The following is a 21,850-nucleotide window of genomic DNA, read 5'->3' as shown; positions in this document are numbered from 1 at the left end:
TTTTTTCACTGCAGCTGGTTTATTTTGTACCTTTGCAATTTTATTTCTTTGGCGCTAAGCATTATCCAATTTTTATAGTCACATGGAAATTACTTTTTAAACATTAAGAGCCGGTTCACACAGGGGCGACTTGTCAGGCGACCTAGCCGCCTGACAAGTCGCCTCCCGTTCTGTACAATGGAACCGTTGCGTCGCTCCGACTTAGAAAAAGGTTCCTGTACTACTTTGGGGGCGACTTGCATAGACTTCTATACAGAAGTCGTTTTGCAAGTCGCCGTGGATGTCGTGTGCAGGTCGCCTCGGTGAGGCGACCTGCAAGTCGTGCCGCCCCTGTGTGAACCGACCCTATGGGGTTGATTACTAAAACTGGAGAGTGCAAAATCTGGTTCAGCTGTGCATGGTAGCCAATCAGCTTCTAACTTCAGCTTGTTCACTTCAGCTTTGACAATAAACCGTGGAAGCTGATTGGTTTCTATGCACAGCTGTACCAGATTTTGCATTCTCCAGTTTTAGTAAATCAACCCCTAAGATTTTTTTTTTTTTGTACTTTTATACCCTCTTTTCCTGATGCCTATATGGCAGCATAACTATGATTGGTTCTGTCATAGGTATGCGGCCATAAATAGGCACCAGGAAAGGAACATTACAGTAAGCATTTGATACACTTTTCGGATTTTGTTTACATTTGCCAACCTTTGAGTCTAGGTCTAAAAAAAAAAAAAAAAAAAAAAACACACAACAAACACACACACACACACACACACACAGGTCTGCATCCTGTTTTTTGTTTTTTTTTCTGGACCTAAAACAAGAGGGATAATAATCAATTATATTCCCTTTACCGGTCAGTGGTCACCATCCTATGGCTGATTGTTGTATATGCTTCTTGAGTGATTTTTTCCATTTGATACAGTCTGGTAAATTTACAGTGTATGCATATTACATCAATAAAATTTTATATTATTATATATATATATATATATATATATATATATGTGACAAACCTAGCCGGAAAAGAGGCTTTTGGAGGGGAATTAATGCCAGCCTCCTGCAAACCAATGTTCTATTATGTTTGTCTGCCTTGGATCACAGGATATGTATTGCATTGGAGGGTTTGTGTTTGTCTGCCTTGGATCACAGGATGTGTATTGCATTGGAGGGAGGGGGGATTCTTCCAACAGCTCTCCCTGCTAACACTGTGTACTGATGAGACGTTAAACACACCTGACCTGTGTGTCCATTGTCATTGGACAGTTTAACCCGCCCTCTTTTCCAAGGGTGGGGGGAAAGAGTCTCTGAGTTATTTTATCTGTTGTGTCCCTTTGTTATAATAAATGAGTTGATTCCTGCTTGAAACCTGAAGACAGAGCCGTGTCTCGTTTTTGGGGTGGATTATTTGTATGGGTTCCTTGTTTGGCTGATTGGAGTGTTCGGTAGCTGCCTTTGTGTTCGGAAATGGAATGTCCTAAACGACTTTAACCCCTTTCATACTCGGGGTGTCGTTACACTGGTGGCAAGCAGCGGGATCATTCCCACAGCCCAGGAGGACAGCTACAACCGGAGACCGGCCAACAACCGTAAGAAAAGGGACATTATCGAAGAACTAGTCGAAATGGATAGAGCGGAAAGACCCAGCATAACCGAAAGACCCAGCATAACAGACAGGACACCCGAAGAGGCAAGTTTTGATCAGGCTGTTAAAATAAGACTGGCACATTATGGCCCTAACCCTACAGCGGAGATCATAGACCGAGTTATAGCGGCTGTGGATGCAAATTGGCTACAGCAAAGAGGTGCTGCAGCAGCGGGAGTCACAACAGCACCTACTGAAAGGAGAAAGGTACATTTTGCTGCTTTTAAAAATTTCATTGAAGCAGAAGGGGAGATTGATGGATACCTTGCTGATTTTGAACGGCAATGTGCCCTACACCGGGTGCCCACAGAGGAATGGGTTACCATTGCTATGAGTAAGCACTCAGTCCTGAGTGCGAAACGCGTCAGCTTATCTGTACTTTCTGCATGACAGTCTTGTTATTTTGATGATCCCATTTTTTCAATAAAGTGAAAACTTTTTGACTACATCCGGTGTGCGGCATCCGAATCTTCTCCTCCATTCAAGCCCGCTTTGCCTAGCATTCAGCCAGCACCTGGAGCTCTTCTGCTCTGAAACTTCTACTTACACCTGGGTCAGTGTCAGCCTGAGCGGTGGAAATATTTTCTTTGCAGGGCCATCCCAGACAAGGATATTATGAACTATGGGCTTGTAAAAGAAGCACTTTTGGCCAGGTATGCCGTCACACCAGAAGCATACCGGAGGCGGTTCCGAGAGACGAGCAAGCAGACTGGAGACTCATATGCCGAGTGGGCATGCCGCCTACACCGCACGGCATCCCACTGGGTCGCTGGATGCCAAGCAGTATCTGGGGAAGAGGTGCTGCAGCTGTTGCTGCTGGAGCACTTCTTTGACAAGCTGTCCCCAGAAGTCAGAGAGTGGGTCCGGGACCGAAAACCTTGCACCTTGTCTGAAGCAGCTCGCCTGGCAGACGAATACACAGACGCCCGCAAACTGGATAACCATGTGGTCAAGACAACAGCTCAGGTGGATTATCGATCAGTGGCACCCCCTCCAGCTGGTGCCTACAAACCACAGTTGTACCGCCCTACAGCACCCCCTCCAGTGGCCACTTATTCTCAGCAGCCCAGGTTCAACTTCCAAGACTACTCACAACCCCTCAGGTGTTTCGGGTGTAAACAGCTAGGGCACAAAAAGCCAGACTGTCCATTGAATCCAGCCAGGCAGTCCCACTCGTGGAGAAAGCCAGCAGGGGGGAATCCCCGCCCATCCATGCCTGCGGCTCACTGCATTGAGGAGGAAGAACGTTGGGGCGTCCTGCATGAGGCTGATCTAGTACAAGCAGCTAACCAGGACAACCGGCAGCAACACAGGCAGACCGTCCGGGTTAATGGAAAGGTAGCCAATGGCCTACGTGATACTGGTGCCACCATGACCCTACTACGGCAGAACCTCATCCCAGAGAGCCAACACACCGGGGACACTGTAGTCGTAAGGGTAGCGGGAGGCACCATTTTCCGGCTACCCGTTGCCCGTGTTCACCTGGATTGGGGGGTTGGTTCGGGACACGTGAATGTGGGGGTGATGAAGGATTTGCCAGCGGATGTACTACTGGGGAATGATTTGGCCCCCCTCATTTCTGCTTATGCCCCGATAGGCCCGACTGAAGCCAACCCAGTGACTACCCGTGCCCAGATCCCCAACAGCATGATGGCGTGAGCCCAGTCACCCTGTCTTCTCTCCAGTGGCTGAAAAGACTACCGGGAGAAGGGCCAGTCCAGGCCTCTCCCCAACGGCGGGCGTGTTCTCCGAGAGAGGCAGAGGTCGGCTGGGTAAGTAATGATCTGTTTGGAACAATTTTTGTTTGGGGTACGGTGTGGATACCAGCATTAGAGGACTGGAACTACTGACTAACTTCAGAGTCAACCCGTCTGGGGTCTCCTCCTGTGTTAGTCCCCTGCCGAAAGGGGAGAAATGTGACAAACCTAGCCGGAAAAGAGGCTTTTGGAGGGGAATTAATGCCAGCCTCCTGCAAACCAATGTTCTATTATGTTTGTCTGCCTTGGATCACAGGATATGTATTGCATTGGAGGGTTTGTGTTTGTCTGCCTTGGATCACAGGATGTGTATTGCATTGGAGGGAGGGGGGATTCTTCCAACAGCTCTCCCTGCTAACACTGTGTACTGATGAGACGTTAAACACACCTGACCTGTGTGTCCATTGTCATTGGACAGTTTAACCCGCCCTCTTTTCCAAGGGTGGGGGGAAAGAGTCTCTGAGTTATTTTATCTGTTGTGTCCCTTTGTTATAATAAATGAGTTGATTCCTGCTTGAAACCTGAAGACAGAGCCGTGTCTCGTTTTTGGGGTGGATTATTTGTATGGGTTCCTTGTTTGGCTGATTGGAGTGTTCGGTAGCTGCCTTTGTGTTCGGAAATGGAATGTCCTAAACGACTTTAACCCCTTTCATACTCGGGGTGTCGTTACAATATATATATATATATATATATATATATATATATATATATATATATATATATATATATATATAAAATTTATTGATGTAAAATAATATATTTTTTATTTTTTTATCCAGGTACCAGGAGAAGCACTAGTGTCCTCTTGCACATGTTTTAGCTGTATACAGGCGGTCCCTGGGTTACAAACAAGATAGAGTCTGTAGGTTTGTTCTTATAGTAATTGTAAAGGATTGTTTTTTTATTTTTTTTAAAATAACAAACATATCATACTTACCTCCACTGTGCAGTTTGTTTTGCACAGAGTAGCCCCGAACATCCTCTTCTGAGGTCCCCCGGTGGCTCCTCCCTACATCAGATAACCCCCTAGGAGAAGCACTCTCCCGAGGGGGTTACCTTGCGGCTGCGCTCCCGAGTCCAGTATTTGCGGCCAAAGACACGAATGCCGGACTCAGCCCCGCCCCCGTCATTGGATTTGATTGACAGCAGCGGGAACCAATGGCTGCGCTGCTATCAATCTGTCCAATCAAGAGCTGGGACCCTGTGGCAAGAGGGACAGCGTGTCCCCGCCGAAGAGATGAAGGGGGCTCAGGTAAGTAAAATGGGGGGCCGGTCACTGCCAGGTGTTTTTTCACCTTAATGCATAAGATGCAATAAGGTGAAAAAAAAAAACAAAAACACAAGGGTTTACAACCCCTTTAAGTCGAATCTGTTTGTAAGTCGGAACAGGTAAATTTTTTAAAGTGTAGCTCTAGCCAAAAAAACAGTTTTTAAACTTTTTGGATAACATAGGGAAGGGTTATCACCCCTGTAACATTTGTTTTGCTGTCTGTGCCCCAGTTCAGAAGATTTCACCTCACTTGTCTTTTGGATTTTGAAAATTTTTGGATTGTTGTGAAATTGTTGTGTAAGCCTTGGTGATAAAGCTTCAGTGGAGGTAACTTTTTCCCATATTAACTCTAACAGGAGAGAATTTCCCTTCCTAGGGGTAGATTTCATCTCACTTCCTGTTGTCTCCTTCCGTTTGTAAGGAGTCGTCGTTAGTAAGTTGGATGTTTGTAGCTAGGGGACCGCCTGTATATCCCTATCAGATTTGTTAAGGGGGGCCTATTTAATAGCTCAACATTAAATGTTCATACACACAAATGAGAGCAATGGCCTTTCTGTGCTCTGTGAATTTCAGCCGGATGCACATGGGTGCTGCCACTTCTGACCTAAATATACAAGCTACCCGACTGTATTTAGCTGTATTACTACAATGAAAGGCACGTCGATTTAGACGTCAGGACGCCTTGCTCCCATACCCGCCTTAGGGCTGTACTGCCTTTGAAAGTATTCCTGCTACTAATCATCATGACAGCCAGGGAACCAACCTACATATTCTCAGTACAGGCTTCCTTCACATACTGTATAGCAATACGGTACATTTTAGCACAGGGCACTTACAAACATACTGTTAGTAGGGACTCGATCGGTGACCACATACGGGTTTCTATAGAGCCACATCTCCTCTGGCTGAATCACTCGCTGGAAGGGATGCATCATCTCTGTAAGCCTGTGAAAGCAGGAGAAGCAAACGTTTAACCCTGAACACCGTTCATCAATCTAGTTATTTGTTTGTTAGGTGCGTTTAGTTTGGAGTTTAAGTGATACCTGTATTGGCTAACAAAGTGACAACTTCTTTTTAAATAAAAACGATAATAACATAACCTAACTTATAGCGCAAAACAGCTAATGCATGTATCTCTTCCGAGTTTACTTTTGAAACTGTCCAGCACCCCCAATCTATATGTGCCCCCCGATGTCACATGGACCTATGCAGGGCTTTTTTTCCCCCTCGGAGAATAGGTGCAGGAACTCCCCCCATCTGAGTCACCCCTCGTCTCTGCCCCCTACCCACCTCTGACCACCATCCCTTGATTCGACCACCTACCCAGTACTGCCCCTTTTAGAGAATACAGAACCAAGTATCGTTTTGTGCTGCTAAATCATTTGTATGAAACACGTTGATGATAAAAGAAAAAGCAGTAAAATAGATCCCCTGCAGTCAGCAACAATAGAATCCCAGCAACAGATCCACACACAACAATAGACTCCCCAGCAACAACAGATTCCCTGCAGCAACAGTGAACTACACACAACAAAATATCACACCCAGTAACAAAATATCCACCCAAGCAACATTAGACCCCCCCAGCAGCAACAACACATCTCCCAGCAGCCAGCCTCAATAGATCCTCCAGCAGCCAGTAAAAAAAAAAAAAAAAAAAAAAAAAAAAACAAAAAAAACTTTCCCTTAACAGTAGATCCCTTCCAGCAACAAAAGACCCACCCAGCAACAATAGATTCCCCATCAGCAACAATAGACCCTCACACAAAATCAGATCCCCTGCCACATTCTTAACAACCGATGAATCAGCAGCTGTCAGCAGGCTTCCCCGCTGACAGCTGAATTTAAAAACAAGAAGAGACAAATGAGCGAACGTTCCACTTTTGGGTGGAACTCCGCTTTAAGGTAAAAAATATCCCAGCAGTTGTGTTGCACCCTCACCCCCCCTAAAGATGTACATACTAAAAACACAGGGGCATTGGCTCCTGCTGGTGTCATTCAAATTCTGTGTGCAGAGAATGGGGGATAGGGCCAAGCCATGCTGTGTGAATGAATGCACAGAGCCTGGCTCAGGAGTGTGCCCGCACACTTGCCCCCATAGAAAGCGTTTTGTAATGGGGGCACTACTGTGCAATACCATTGCACAGAGCAGGTAAGTAAAACATGGTTATTATTGTAAAATAAAACAATCTATCCCTTACAACCACTATAAGCTCCTTGTCACGTCTGTAGCTTAACAGAACACTAGGGGAACAATGCATATGTGTTTTTAATGCAATTTTGCAACAGAGCAGTAGGGAGGTACCCTAAATGGGACCTGTTACTTTGTTAGAAGTATTGATGGACATTTTAATCACTTATCCACATACATAGCGTTTTTCATTATACAAGAGGGTGTTCCTTAAACAAAAGTATTTTTACTTCTATGTAACGGTATAACATTTATACAGATACAATTTTCCTGTGACAATAATCAGAGTTTGCTCACTTATCACAGTTAAAAAGCGCATTTCATGTGTACATAAAAGAAGGGATCAATATTAGGTAATAAAACACATTATACAAACATTCATATCACTGCAGCTTTATTCATTAACTAGACTAATGTACTTACAGGAAAATACCGAGCAGCAGGACTCTGATAAAGAACTCGGCTGCAAACCCTTCCAGGATCCTCTTCTCCATCCTGGTACAAAAGTCGCGTCTCCTAGCAGATGACAAGCAAAGGTAACATAAGCAGAGATTTAAATCTGAACACCTCTGGTCCCTCCCACTGTCATTTCCATCGTTCTCGCAGCCCAAACATTTGCGAGTCAGCGGTCTATAATCCAGCATTTTTCAAACTGTATACAGAGAGCTTCAGCCAATCACTGGTATATCTGGGGTGTATCCCCATATATAATCAGCATTGGGTGCCGTCATTATTTGTTACCAAGTAAAACATCCAGAAAGAGCAAACAGCTAACCATTTCAGCAGACACCAATATTTTATTATGATGCCAGGTTAAGACAGGTTATCCTTTTTTTTTGGCGGTAAAGTCATGCGTGAAAGAGCCTTTGGGGTCCACATTGAGTTATGCATTAATGATGCAATGAAATTTCGTCCGGCCAAAAATAGGGTTTTCAGCATTGTGCCAAAAAAAAAAAAAAAAAGTGCCAATAGTGGCTGCCGACAATGCCCGCGATTTTACGGTGCTTATGGTGCGTTTTTCATAGGTCATGTGATTTTAAAAATATGCAACACGACTGCATTTTTTGGTGCGTTTTTTTTTTTTTTTTTAACTGATCAAATATGCACCAAAAAAAATGCAGCAGGATTTTTAACACGGCTTCAAAAGATGCCGATAATGGCTGACCATAAATTCATATTAATATCAAATTGATATTAATTGAAAAGTCGAACATAATGCAATTATTTATAAAACTATACATATATATTTTTTTAAAACTGGCAATTTCAGTTTTCGGCCAATTTTCATTTCAGTGCACCACTACTAAAAATCTAATATATACGGTATATATATATTGATATGGGTTTTTCTCTGGCCGATGTTTAGAAATCGTGGCAGCTGATATATGATGCCGATATGTTAGGCTGATTTTTTTTTTTTCCCCTTCATCTCATAAAATCTAACAATTAAACCCCTTTCACACTGGGGCGTTTTTAAGGCGCTTTTGGACTAAAAATAGCGCCTGTAAAGTGCCTGCAAAACGGCTCCCCTGCAGTCTCAGTGTGAAAGCCCGAATGCTTTCACACTGAGGCAATGCGCTGGCAGGATGTTCTGCAAGCAGCAGCTTTGGAGCGGTGTATACCGCTGCTCCACCGCTCCTGCCCATTAAAATGAATGGGCACCACTGCCGAAGCACCTGCAAAGCGTTTCGGCAGCGGCGCTACATGGGCCCATTTAACCCCGTCATCGGCTGCTAGCTGGGTTATAAGCGCCCCGCTAGCAGCCGAATAGCGCCGCTAAAATGACAGTAAAGCGCCGCTAAAACTAGCAGCGTTTTACCGTCAACGCATGCCCACTCCAGCCTTAAGTAATAAATGATAAAGAAAATGTCTTACATTTAAATGTTTATTAGCCACTTCCATAGAGGGCATTTTCACCCCCTTCCTGCCCAGGCCAATTTTCAGCTTTCAGCGCTGTCGCACTTTGAATAACAATTGCGCGGTCATACAACACTGTACACATATGACATTTTTATAATTTTTTTCCCCACTAATAGAGCTTTCTTTTGGTGGTATTTGATCACCTGTGCGGTTTTTATTTTTTGCGCTATAAACAAAACAAGAGTTTGGAAAAAAAAAAAAAAAAAAAAAAAAAACACAATATTTTTTACTTTTTGCTATAATAAATATCCAAATTTTTTTTTTTTTTTTAAACAAATTTTTTCCTCAGTTTAGGCCGATACGTATTCTTCTACATATTTTTGGTAAAAAATATTGCAATAAGCGTATATTTATTGGTTTGCGCAAAAGTTATAGCGTCTACAAAATAAGGGGATAGATTCATAGCATTTTTATTATTTTTACTAGTAATGGCGGCGATCTGCGATTTTTATCGTGACTGCGATATTGCGGCGGACATATCGGACACTTCTGACACATTTTTGGGACCATTCACATTTATACAGCGATCCGTGTTATAAAAATGCACTGATTACTGTATAAATGTGACTGGCAATCAAGGTGTTAACCAGGAGGGGGCGCTGTAGGGGTTAATCATGCTGCTAGGGAGTGATTCTAACTGTGGGGGGAAGGGGACTCACAAGGGGAGGAGACCGATCGGTGTTCCTCTGTACAAGGAACACATCATCAGTCTCCTCCCATCTGTCAGGACGTGGATCTGTGCGTTTACACACACAGATCCACGGTCCTGCTTGGTTACTGGACAATCGCGGGTGCCCGGCGGACATCGCGGCCGCCAGGCACGCGCACCGGGACCCGAGTGACGCGGCGGGCGTGCACCCCCTGGGGGACCTGGAAGGGCCGCCGTCGTCATATGACGGCGCCCAGGATAACAGCTGCACCGTCCCGCTGTCATATGACGGTGGGCGGGCAGCAAGTGGTTAAACAAAACAAACCTCCAATCAGTTCACTTGTATGCATAATTTAGATTAAAAAAAAAAAAAACTATATTTTAAATATTAAATACACAAAAACAGTTAATCAAAACTTTTGGACGAAAAAAAAAAAAAGCGCTAACTTTACTTTAGTTTAGTTTTTTTTTTTTTTTAATTCATTAAAGTGTATTTTTTCGAAAAAAATTGCGTTTGAAAGACCGCTGAGCAAATACCATGTGACATAAAATATTGCAACAAACAGCTATTTTATTCCCTAGGGTCTCTGCTAAAAAAATATATATATATATATATAATGTTTGGGGGTTCAAAGTGACTTTCTAGCAGAAAATACAGGATTTTTACTTGTAAGCAACAAGTGTCAGAAAAGATTTAGTCTTTAAATGGTTAAACTGAAAACTCCTCCACATGGAGTTCAGTCCATTGATAAGTATAAACATTGTATCTCTTTGCTGACTTGGCTGCCCAGATAGGAGAGACAAGGGAAAACTTCAGGCAACTTGCATTGACTTCTATTACAGAATCATTTGCAAGTCGCGCTGAAGTTTTAAAATCGGCCTTTTTTATCAGTACAATCGGCCGATGCCGATTAATTAAAAAATGCAAAAAAAAAAAATAGGCCGACAGATCGGTCGACCTCTAATATATAACATTTTTTATAGCTGCATAATTAATCGTTTAAAAAAAATAGCGATATCGATTCAACACCCCCCCCCCCCGATCTCTATGCAGCATTTACGCAATTCATTCATGTAAGGCTTCATGTACACGGGGCGTTTTAAAGTCCCTCCTGAACGATGTAACTTGAGAGATAGTAACCGACGTTTAAAAACATCCGTTGTGCCGCATTTACATGCTGCGTTTGGAAGCGTTTTTTGCTTTGTAAATAGTCAAAAATGTACCTCCATTAAAAACGCCTATAAAAACGAAACACAGCTAAAAACGAGAGTCACCGCATTTACAAGCTGTTACAGGCATTTGGCGTTTCAAATGCCTCTGAACATCCGTGCTGAACCCATTTTTTTGCTTTCCAAAAAAGGCCTCTAAACTCAAATGCCTAGAAACGACTATAAATGACCCTGTGTACATGTACTGATAAGATAACAGAGGAGAGTTCAGGGGCAGCTGAAAAAAAATGTCCAACTGCTCCTAAATGTTCGTTTACCAGCAGCAGTGTACATGAGGCCTTAGGCTGCTGGAAAACAAACGTTTAGGAGCAGTTGGGCGTTTTTTTTTTTTTTTAACGTCGGTTACCATCTGTTAAGTTAAATCGTTCAGGAGAGGTTTTAAAACGTCCCATGTACATGACACCTAACAAGTGCAGAGACGTTGATATTAAAATTATATTAATATGAATTTATGGTCAGCCATTATCGGCATCTTTTGAAGCCGTGTTAAAAATCCTGCTGCATTTTTTGGTGCATACCAAAAAGTATCTTTTAGAATAGATCAAAGGAATGAACTTCAGTCTGTAAATGAGGACAGTTTAACCACTTAACCCCTTGCCGATCAGCCACCGTCATTACAATGTAGCAGGTTGGCTCGTTCCTGCAAATTGCCGTAAGTGTAGGTCAGCTTGTGAACTCTTGTGGACGTGCGCCAGCTGGGGAGCCAATCAGTGGGTCCGGCGGACTCAATGTCCGCTGGCCACCAGCGATCGCTCCCCGCAGTGACAGAGCAAATCAAGGCAAATCTCTGTTTTGACAGGGGAGATCACACAGATCCTGTCTTTCTGCTAAGCAGGAACACGGATCTGTGCATTTCCCCAGTCATACAGTTAGAACACACAGACAGGGAACACATTTAACCCCTTGATCGGAGCCGCGGATTCGGCTTAGCTCCGGAGCGGCGGCCATCTTGGTACTCCCGGCGACGGCGGTGTATTGTCATATTCCGCTTCCCATCATAGAATGCTCCGGAAGTGACGTTCTGTCGCCGCCATCCTGCTACACCCTGCACTCCTCCACAGTAAGGATACACTAAGAAGGGGGAAAGCGGACATGTTGTTACACCCACCGGAGTTTTGCATTTTACACGTATTTAAAACAGTAAAGTCAGTTTATATAGTGAAATACAGGACTGAACTACAGGACTGAACTCCGAATTTTAAAAGCAGCAAACTTTCTGTCAGATTAGCAAACCTGTGAGATGAGCAGGGTTGCCGCTGCTTTTAAAATTCAAGATCTAAGTAGTCAGAGGGAGTTGTAAGTCCTGTATTTCACTATATAAACTCACTTTACTGTTATAAATACGTGTAAAATGCAAAACTCTGGTGGGTGTAACATGTCCGCTTTCCCCCTTCTTATGCCCCGTACACACGGTCGGATTTTCCGACGGAAAATGTGTGATAGGACCTTGTTGTCGGACATTCCGACCGTGTGTAGGCTCCATCACACATTTTCCATCGGATTTTCCGACAACAAAATCAGTTGTCGGAATTTCCAATCGTGTGTACACAAATCCGACGCACAAAGTGCCACGCATGCTGAGAGTAAATAAAGAGATGAAAGCTATTGGCTACTGCCCCGTTTATAGTCCTGACGTACGTGTTTTACGTCACCGCGTTCAGAATGATTGGATTTTCCGACAACTTTGTGTGACTGTGTGTATGCAAGACAAGTTTGAGCCAACATCCGTCAGAAAAAATCCTAGGATTTTGTTGTCGGAATGTCCGATCAATGTCCGACCGTGTGTACGGGGCATTAGTCTATCCTTACTGTGGACAAGTGTCGGGTGTAGCAAGATGGCAGCGACGGAACGTCACTTCCGTAGCAAACTGCGATGCACAGTGCGAAATTTCTGGCAGCAACATCACTTTCGGAGCATTCCATGATGGAGAGCGGAATATGACAATACAGCGGCGGTGAGCTGCGTGCTGACGTCATCACCCCTCAACTCGTGGACCTGATCTGACCGGCTTCTATTCTGTAAGGTATGTATACAGCGGGGAGTCTGTGGATATTACAGCAGTGGGGGTTATGTTTGTCGTCTTTTTTTTTTTTTGCTGATCCGAAAATGATCCGATCCGTGATCTCTGATCAGAGGTACGATCCAAACCGTGAGTTTTTTGATCCGTTGCACCCCTACTGAATACCATGAATCAATGCCCTATTTCGTAGACGCGATAACTTTTGCGCAAAGCAATCAATATACGCTTATTACGATTTTTTTTTATTAACCAAAAATATGTAGCAGAATACTTATCGGCCTAAACTGATAAATAAATTAGTTTTTTTACAATTTTTTTGGACATGTTTTATAGCAGAATGTAAAAAATTATGTTTTTTTTTTTCCAAAATTGTCGCCTTTTTTTTTTGTTTATAGCGCAAAAATTAAAAACCGCAGAGGTGATCAAATACAACCAAAAGAAAGCTCTATTTGTGGGGAAAAAAGGACGTCAATTTTGTTTGGGTACAGCTTCGCACCACCCCGCAGTTGTCAGTTAAAGCGACCCAGTGCCGTATCGCAAAAAATGGCCCCAGGAAGTGGGTTTTTTTTTTTCTTTTTTTTTTAGCAGAGACCCTAGAGAATAAAATGGCAGTTGTTGCAATATTTTATGTCACACTGTAATATATATATTTTTTTTATTTTCGGTCACACACATACAGTGGATATAAAAAGTCTACACATCCCAGTTAAAATGTCAGGTTTCTGTGATGTAAAAAAATGAGACAAAGATAAATCATTTCAGAACTTTTTCCACCTCTATTATGACCTATAAACTGTACAACTCAGTTGAACAACAAACTGAAATCTTTTAGGGGAGGGAAGTAAAAATAAAAAAATAATAATCTGGTTGCATAATTGTGCACACCCTTAAACTATTACTTTGTTGAAGCAACTTTTGATTCTATTATAGCACTCAGTCTTTTTGGGTATGAGTCTATCAGCATGGCACAACATGACTTGACAATATTTGCCCGCTCTTCTTTGCAAAAACCCTCCGATAGTCAGAAGGCGAGGGCATCTCCTGTGCACAGCCCTCTTCAGATCACCCCACAGATTTTCAAATCAGATTCAGGTCTGAGCTCTGGCTGGGCCATTCCAAAACTTTAATCTTCTTCTGGTGAAGCCATTTCTTTGTTGATTTGGATGTATGCTTTGGGTCGTTGTCATGTTGAACGATGCAGTTCCTCTTCATGTTCGGCTTTCTAGCAGAGGCCTGAAGGTTTTGTCCCAATATTGACTGGTATTTGGAACTGTTCATAATTCCCTCTACCTTGAATAAGGCCTCTATTCCAGCTGAAGAAAAACAGCTTCAAATCATGATGCTGCCTCCACCAGGCTTCACAGTAGGTATGGTGTTCTTTTGGTGATGTGCAGTGTTTTTTTGCGCCAAAAATATCCTTTGAAATATGGCCAAAAATTTCAACCTTGGTTTCATCAGACCAGAACACATTTTCCCACATGCTTTTGGGAGACTTCAGATGTGGTTTTGCAAAATTTAGCCAGGCTTGGAAGTTTTTCTTCGTAAGAAAAGGCTTCCGTCCTACCACTCTACCCCATAACCCAGACATATGAAGAATACGGGAGATTGTTGTCACATGTACCACACAGCCAGTACTTGCCAGATATTTCTGCAGCTCCTTTAATGTTGCTGTAGGCCTCTTGGCAGTCTCCCTGACCAGTTTTCTTCTCGTCTTTTCATCAATTTTGGAGGGACGTCCAGTTCTTGGTAATGTCCCTGTTGTGCCATATTTTCTCCACTTTATAATGACTGTCTTCACTGTGCTCCATGGTAGATCTAATGCCTTGGAAATTCTTTTGTACCCTTCTCCTGACTGATACCTTTTAACAATGAGATCACTCTGATGCTTTGGAAGCTCTCTGTGCACCATGGCTTTTGCTGTAGGATGCCACTAAGAAAATGTCAGGAAAGACCTACTAGAACAGCTGAACTTTATTTGGGGTTATTCAGAGGCACTTTAAATGATGGCAGGTGTGTACTGACTTCTATTTAACAGGAGTTTGAATGTGATTGCTTAATTCTGAACACAGCTACATCCCCAGTTATAAGAGGGTGTGCACATTTATGCAACCACATTATTTCGTTTTTTATTTTTACTTCCCCTCTAAAAGATTTCAGTTTGTTTTTCAACTGAGTTGTACAGTTTATAGGTCACATTAAAAGTGGAAGAAGTTCTGAAATTATTTTATCTTTGTCTCATTTTTTTGCATCACAGAAGCCTGACATTTTAATAGAGAGTGTGTGTGTGTGTGTGTATATACACACACACGCAACTTTATTACGTACACCTTGCTAGTACTGGGTTGGACCCCCTTTTGCCTTCAGAACTGCCTCAATTCTTTGTGGCATAGGTTCAACAAGGTGTTGGAAACATTCCTCAGAGATTTTGGTCCATATTGACATGATAAATCTGCAGCAACTGCGTGATGCTATCGCTGCACATGCATGATGCAAATCTCCTTGTCTCTATTGTTCAATTTTGGTGAGCCTGTGCAAATTGTAGCCTCAGTTTCCTGTTCTTAGCTGACAGGTGTGGCACCTGGTGTGGTCTTCTGCTGCTGTAGCCCATCTGCTTCAAGCTTTTATGTATTGGGTGTTCAGAGATGGTATCCTGCATACCTCGGTTGTACCAAGTGGGTATTTGAGTTACTGTTAGCTTTCTATCATCTAAAAGCGGTCTGCCCATTCTCCTCTGACTCCAACAAGGCATTTTCTTCCACACAACTGCCGCTCACTGGACATTTTTTCTTTTTTGGACCATTCTCTGTAAACCGTAGAGATGGTAGTGCGTGAAAATACCAGTAGATCAGCAGTTTTTGAAATACTCAGACCAGCCCGTCTGGCACCAACAACCATGCCACGTTCAAAGTCACTTAAATACCGTTTTTTCCCACATTATGTTCCGTTTTGGACTTTAGGAGGTCGTCCCCACCACATCTAGATGCCTAAATGCATGGAGTTGCTGCCATGTGATTGGCTGATTAGCCGTTTGTCTTACCAACAATTGAACTAATAAAGTGGCTAATATATATATATATATATATATATATATATATATATATATATATATATATATATATATATATATATATATATATATATATATATACATACATACATACATACACACACACACACACACACACACACACACACACACATATATATATATATACATATATATATATATATATATATATACACATATATACATATATATATATATATATATATATATATATATACATATATATATATATATACACACACACACACACACACACACACACACACACACATATACACTAGAGCTGCACGATTCTGGCTAAAATGAGAATCACGATTTTTTTGCTTAGAGGATAGATCAAATACAGTGTGACATAAAATATTGCAGCAATTGCCATTTTATTCCCTAGGGTCTCTGCTAAAAAAAAATATATATATATATTTTTTATTAGATAGATAGATATTGATTTTAACTTAAGAAAGATGTGTCAGAAAAAGATTTAGACTTTAAGTGGTTAAACTTCCTGCATTTACACGTTGTTTAAAGCTTGGCAGATTATTTGTTTACACAGAGAAGTTCTATCCCTTTGATCTAAGAAGGAAGTTAGTTACAATGTTTCAAGTTCTAAACTTGGCAGACTGCCTGATGCTTTCTTTTGACAGCTGAGTGAGCAGATAATCTCTCCACTTGTTTATATGAAAGAATCGGCAAACTCAGCAGGAGAGATCGTCAGGGGAGGTGAATCGAGATCACGATTTTTTAACGATTAATTGTGCAGCTCTAATATACACACACATACATAAATACATACATACACAAAGACTTGTAGGGAGCCGAGGGAAATGGGACAGGCAGACTATGCCCACTCTTTCTTCCCCTCCTCCATTCATAGAGGTCCTACTACAGCTTCTATGAATAAAAAGGGATCTATGAATGGAGGACGGGCGAATGAATGAAAGGTCCACCTCCTCTATTCATAGATTGGATATCATTCGTGGAAGCTATAGTACAGCTTCTATGAATGGAGGAAAGGGTGGGCATATTCTGCACTTTTGAAGGAGGGCTGTCATTGGTTTTCGAGCTCTACTGACCCCTGCCACCCTGCAAGATTATGGAAGCAGGTGTGGGGATAAAAAAATAAAAATGAAAATAAAAAACGTAAATCAGAGGAGAAAGATAAAATAAAGAGTCACATGCACAAGGAACACGTTGCATTGATTGCAAGTTAAAAGAGGGCCTCCACCCCCGATGAACAAATGAAAAGTCAGCAGCTACAAATACTGTAGCTGCTGACTTTTAATACTAGGATTTTCGGATCAGCTCTCGGGTGCTGCCGCCACCATTCAAGGCAAGGGAAACCAGCAGTGAAGCCTTTCGGCTTCACAGCCGGTTCCCTACTGCGCATGTGCGAAGCGCGCTGCACTTTCTAACTGGCCTTATGGAGGAGGGAGGAGCGAACTTCCGAGGGATGGCGCTGCGGCATTGTCTCCCGGAAGTGGAGAAGGGTAGCTGTCAACCCTGTTCACCCCTCCCCCCTGCAGAATACCTGCTACTCATACTTTTGGATGTAAGTCCGCTTTAATGTTCCTTGTGCCGATTTTTTTTTGGATAAAAAACTTACGCTTTAAAAGTGTCTAAGCCCCAATACAAAAATGTAATATAATGCATCTTACTAGTCCTTACATATGGTGGCTGCATTAAGTTTTTTTTTTTTTTTTTTCAAACTAAGAACAATTTTAGCAAGCACAAAAAAAATAAATAAAAAAAAAATGTCCTTAATTTTTGTATCATGATTCAAATAAATTTAAAGTAGAACTATAGGCAAAAACGCTTTTTTTCATTCTGGATAGAGCAAGGGAGGGTTATAACCCGTCAGGTTTATTTTTCCCTCTTTGTCCCAATGGATAGATTTACCTTCACTTCCTGTTCCATAGCCAAACCAGGAAGTCCCGGCAAATTAAAGCAATCTCTTGGGAACCCCCCCGGTCACCAGACCTAGTGTCCCCATTTAAAGATTTCCCCTCTATTACTTTTCTGGGAACAACCCAAAATGTGGTATTTTACTTTCAATGATAATGGTAAACAGGACAAATAGAGAGGGGGAATCTCCCCAACGAGGACACAGACATAAAGAAAAAAACGACAGGTGTTCTAATCTCTCTTCACTCCATTCAAAACTATAAAAAAAAATAAAAAAAAAAAACAAACACAAACAAACAGTTAAGCCTTTGAACTGATTTTTATCTGTAAACCAGTAACTAGCTCTCACCAGCAGATATACCCTCAAGGTTCCTATTTTATTTAAAGAGAAAAAGATTTATGAGAAGTAAACTTAACAAGCTATAATCTGCACCTCCTGCATCTGATACAGAAAGCAGTAAAAGAGGCTTAACGTGACATCCTACAAAACCTGCTTTACTCAGTACTTAAAGGACACGTAGTACTTTGGCACACACAGAAGACTAGGTCGCACTCTGACGTCACACAATAGGTTTATTTATTTAAAGGATATGTCCGCCTTTTGAAAAAAAATAATAAATGCATTTTCTTTTTTGTAGGTAAAGCCAGAGTTTCCATACCTGACACTCCACCCTCACTGCAGCTCAGTAATGTTGCCATGTATAAACAGGGCAGTGTTACTATGCTTACTAGGTGCACCTGCCTGCACCATAACCACTAGGGCTGCTGTACAGCCCAGCTGCCTGCATCCTAGCAACCGATGATTCACATATCAGTGTTTGTTAGGAGGCTGGGTCACAGCATCATTAGTTGCTAGGAGGTTGGCTGCTGTGCCAGCCTCCTAGCAACTAAGGGGGCGGTAGTAAAGATGGGGTGGCATTTGGGGGGGGGGGGGGGGGTCGGTGGGTCAGGGGTGATCTGAGAAGATCTACTTCTGCTTTCAGTTTTGCCTTTATCTGGCCAGAGAAGCAGCTGATCAAACCGATCTCGGTTAAATTGTCTGCCTTGGGGGGCAAGGGAGGGATCAGGGGTCTAAGCCCTCATTCACACCAAAGCAACTTGTCATGCGATTTTTGAACTGACAAATTGCATGACAAGTCGCACCCCATTTGCGACAATGGAAACGTTCAAATCATTGCAACTTACAGGGACTTTGAAAAAAAAAAAAAAAAAAAGAGAGGTCCCTGCACTACTTTTCAGTGATTTTATTGCGACTTGCATTGACATCTGTAAAATCAAGTTGCAAGGTACAATGAACTCGCACATCCAAATCGAACTGATCTGCGGCTTTGAAATCACGCTGAAGTAGTGTGGTGTGAACCATGGCTAAATCTCTCTGTAAAAAGTACCCGTCGTTACCTATCACAAGGGATGCATTTCTCTCCTTGAGAGTTGAATGATAAAAAAATAAAAATAAATAAAAAAAAAAAAAAAAAAAAAATTATATATATATATATATATATATATATATATATATATATATATATATCCATTAAAAACTCAATTTAAATAAAAAGGTTAACACCTTCGCGTCCGGCCTATAGCAGATTGACGACCGGGTGGTGGCTTTACTGTTCTGACTGGACATCACGTGACATCCTTCAGAACGGGCCCTTCGTGCAGCGCAAAGATCTGTGCTGGACACTCCGTATCAACGATCGCGGTAAAGAGCCTATGATGTAGGCTCTTTACCATGTGATCAGCTGTGTCCGATTTACAGACTGAGCACAGTATAAATAGGAAATGCTGGTTATCGACATTCCTCTCCTCACACTGACAGCGCATGAGAGCCAATCAGTGACTTTTCTCAGTGGGGACATCTACACTGATAATCAGGGCCCTGATCACCAGTGTCGCCCCACCAGTAATGCCCACCAGTGTCTCCTCATAATTCCCAACTATCTGTGCTACATGTTAGTGCCTCCTCATCAGTGCCACTTCATCAGCACACATCAATGAAGGAGAAAAATTACTTATTTACAAACTTTTATAACAGAAACTAAGTTTCTAAATTTCCAAGTTATTGGTCTTTTTTTCGTTTGTTTAGCAAAAAATAAAAAACCCCAGTGGTGATTAAACACCATCAAAAGAAAGCTCTATCTGTCTCAAAACAGATTTTTCTGCATCAAAAACGCATGGATTCAGTGGAGGCGCAAGGCAAACACCTCTATATGATTAAGTGGGAGAAAGCCCTTAAGGAGGAATTCTCCATGGAACAATGGCGGGCGATATGGTCTCAGGCAGCGAAAAGTTCACTTTGCACATTGTATAAAGAAAACGCATATAAAATAATTTTCTTCTGGTACATGACCCCAGACGTACTTCATGCTATTTTCCCTACTAGCTCAGATCGATGCTGGAGGTGCTCGGGAGCCAGGGGTACCCTTCTTCATATTTACTGGGAGTGCCCTCAAATTGTCACCTTCTGGGGAAAAGTTCAGCAGTTACTGACCAATCTCTTGGGAAAACCACTTCCTATGACCCCTAAATTTTTCTTACTAGGCCTATCCCCACTAAAGATTTCAAAAACCAATAAAAAACTAGTGCGCCATATTTTAACAGCCACACGATACCTCATGGCATTGAATTGGAGAAAGAAACCCCCCCCCCCCTACCCCTGAGGCATTGTATGCAAGGATTAAAGATGTGGAATTGATGGAGAAGATGACGGCCAGGATGCAGGACAGATTAGAAGCCCATGATAAGGTCTGGGAGCTGTGGCGCCTCTGGGAGGACTCTTTATAAACGGATCATTGACTCACTCAGGTGACTTTACTTCTCTTCTTTACCTATTCTTTCTTATTTCTTCTTTTTTCTTGCTTTTACTACATAAGTTATTTTTGTTATCAGGTATGAGAGGTTTACTCTTAATATGTGATGTTGAGAAGCAGTTGCAACCATGTTGGCTAAGCAACCATAACTCTCTTGCAATACATTAAGGAAAATACTACATATACATGTATTTGTTTGTTTAATACCATGTACCGCACTTTCCTACTACCCTTTCCTGTTGTATTCTATGCAATGTAAACTTTGGTAACAAAATAAAATAAAATGTTATTGAAAAAAAAAAAAAAAAAGTCAGCGGCTACAGTTTTTGTAGCTGCTGACTTTTACCAAAGAAATGACTAAAACACGCATGGAAAGTAGGTTATATGGTTTCCAAAGGCATAGTTTACAACACTGTGGTCAGTTCCAGAATAAAAGTAGAACATCAAAAATGCACCGGATCCCAGTACAGTGGAAAAAAAAAAAAAAAAAAAAAACAAACACACACACAACTCAAAACACACCGGAACCCGCCAAAAACGCACATGCGGAACAGCATCCGGAATGGATCTGGAGTGTGTTTTTGTGGTGTGAACCAGCTCTTAAAGCGCCCCTGTCCAAATGCAAACACTTATGTATGTCCGGCGCCCATATGTAAACCGTGATTGCACCACACATGTGAGGTATCGCTGCGACCATCAGAGCAAGAGCAATAAATCTATAGAGTTCACGACTGAGGGGCAGTTCACACCATAAAAACGCAGTCCAGATGTGTTCCAGATGCTTTTCTGCATGTGCCTTTTTGAAGCATTCCAGTGCCTTTTTGAAGCATTCCAGTGCGTTTTTGATGCAGTCCAGTGCGTTTTTTTCCCCCCTTCTTTTTTCTTAAAACGGTTCCGGTGCATTTGATGCGTTTTACAGCGTTCCATTACAAAAAATGCAGCATGTTCTACTTTTTTTTTTTTTTTTTCTGTAACTGCAAACACTGGTGTGAACTAAGAAACTGAAAACCATATAACCTACTTTCCATGCGTTTTTTATGCAGAAAAAAAAAAAAAAAACGCACTGGACTGCATGTGCTGTGAATTGGCCCTTTTAAAACATCGCCTGGGGCCAATTTTAGGGATCATAGGTTTGCGGTCACTTTTCAGGGGTGCACATTTCAGTAAATACATCATGTTTGGGGGTTCCAAGTGATTTTCTAGCAAAAAAAAAATGCTGATGTGAAGAATGAAACAATGCTTGTGGTTAATGAATGACTATAATACACATCACCTTCTAATAATAGGGAGTCACCGCAGTGCTAATCCATGCAGACAATGGGAAATGACAAGTTAGACCTGATCGCTCATTGCCATCTACAGTACAGGCGGCTTATCATGTGACGTGTAAGGATGACATGATG

At 42.1% G+C, this 21,850-nt stretch overlaps 1 protein-coding gene across 1 annotated transcript in view; it reads right to left on the bottom strand.

Annotated features, from left to right (window-relative positions):
* PLPP5 (phospholipid phosphatase 5) overlaps positions 1-21,850 on the bottom strand; it is a 45,766-nt gene that overhangs the window by 23,684 nt on the left and 232 nt on the right. Inside the window, exons 2-3 of the mRNA XM_073622344.1 lie at positions 7,275-7,367; positions 5,497-5,605 (exon numbers count right to left, since the gene is read on the bottom strand). Coding sequence (XP_073478445.1) covers positions 5,497-5,605; positions 7,275-7,345 — 180 coding nt within the window. The 5' untranslated portion in view covers positions 7,346-7,367. The remainder of the gene's footprint in view (positions 1-5,496; positions 5,606-7,274; positions 7,368-21,850) is intronic.

This window comes from Aquarana catesbeiana, linkage group LG03 (assembly GCF_042186555.1).
Source record: "Aquarana catesbeiana isolate 2022-GZ linkage group LG03, ASM4218655v1, whole genome shotgun sequence".
NCBI lineage: Eukaryota > Metazoa > Chordata > Amphibia > Anura > Ranidae > Aquarana > Aquarana catesbeiana.
The sequence above is the reverse complement of the archived record's forward strand: the minus strand, read 5'-3'. Positions and strand labels throughout refer to the sequence as shown.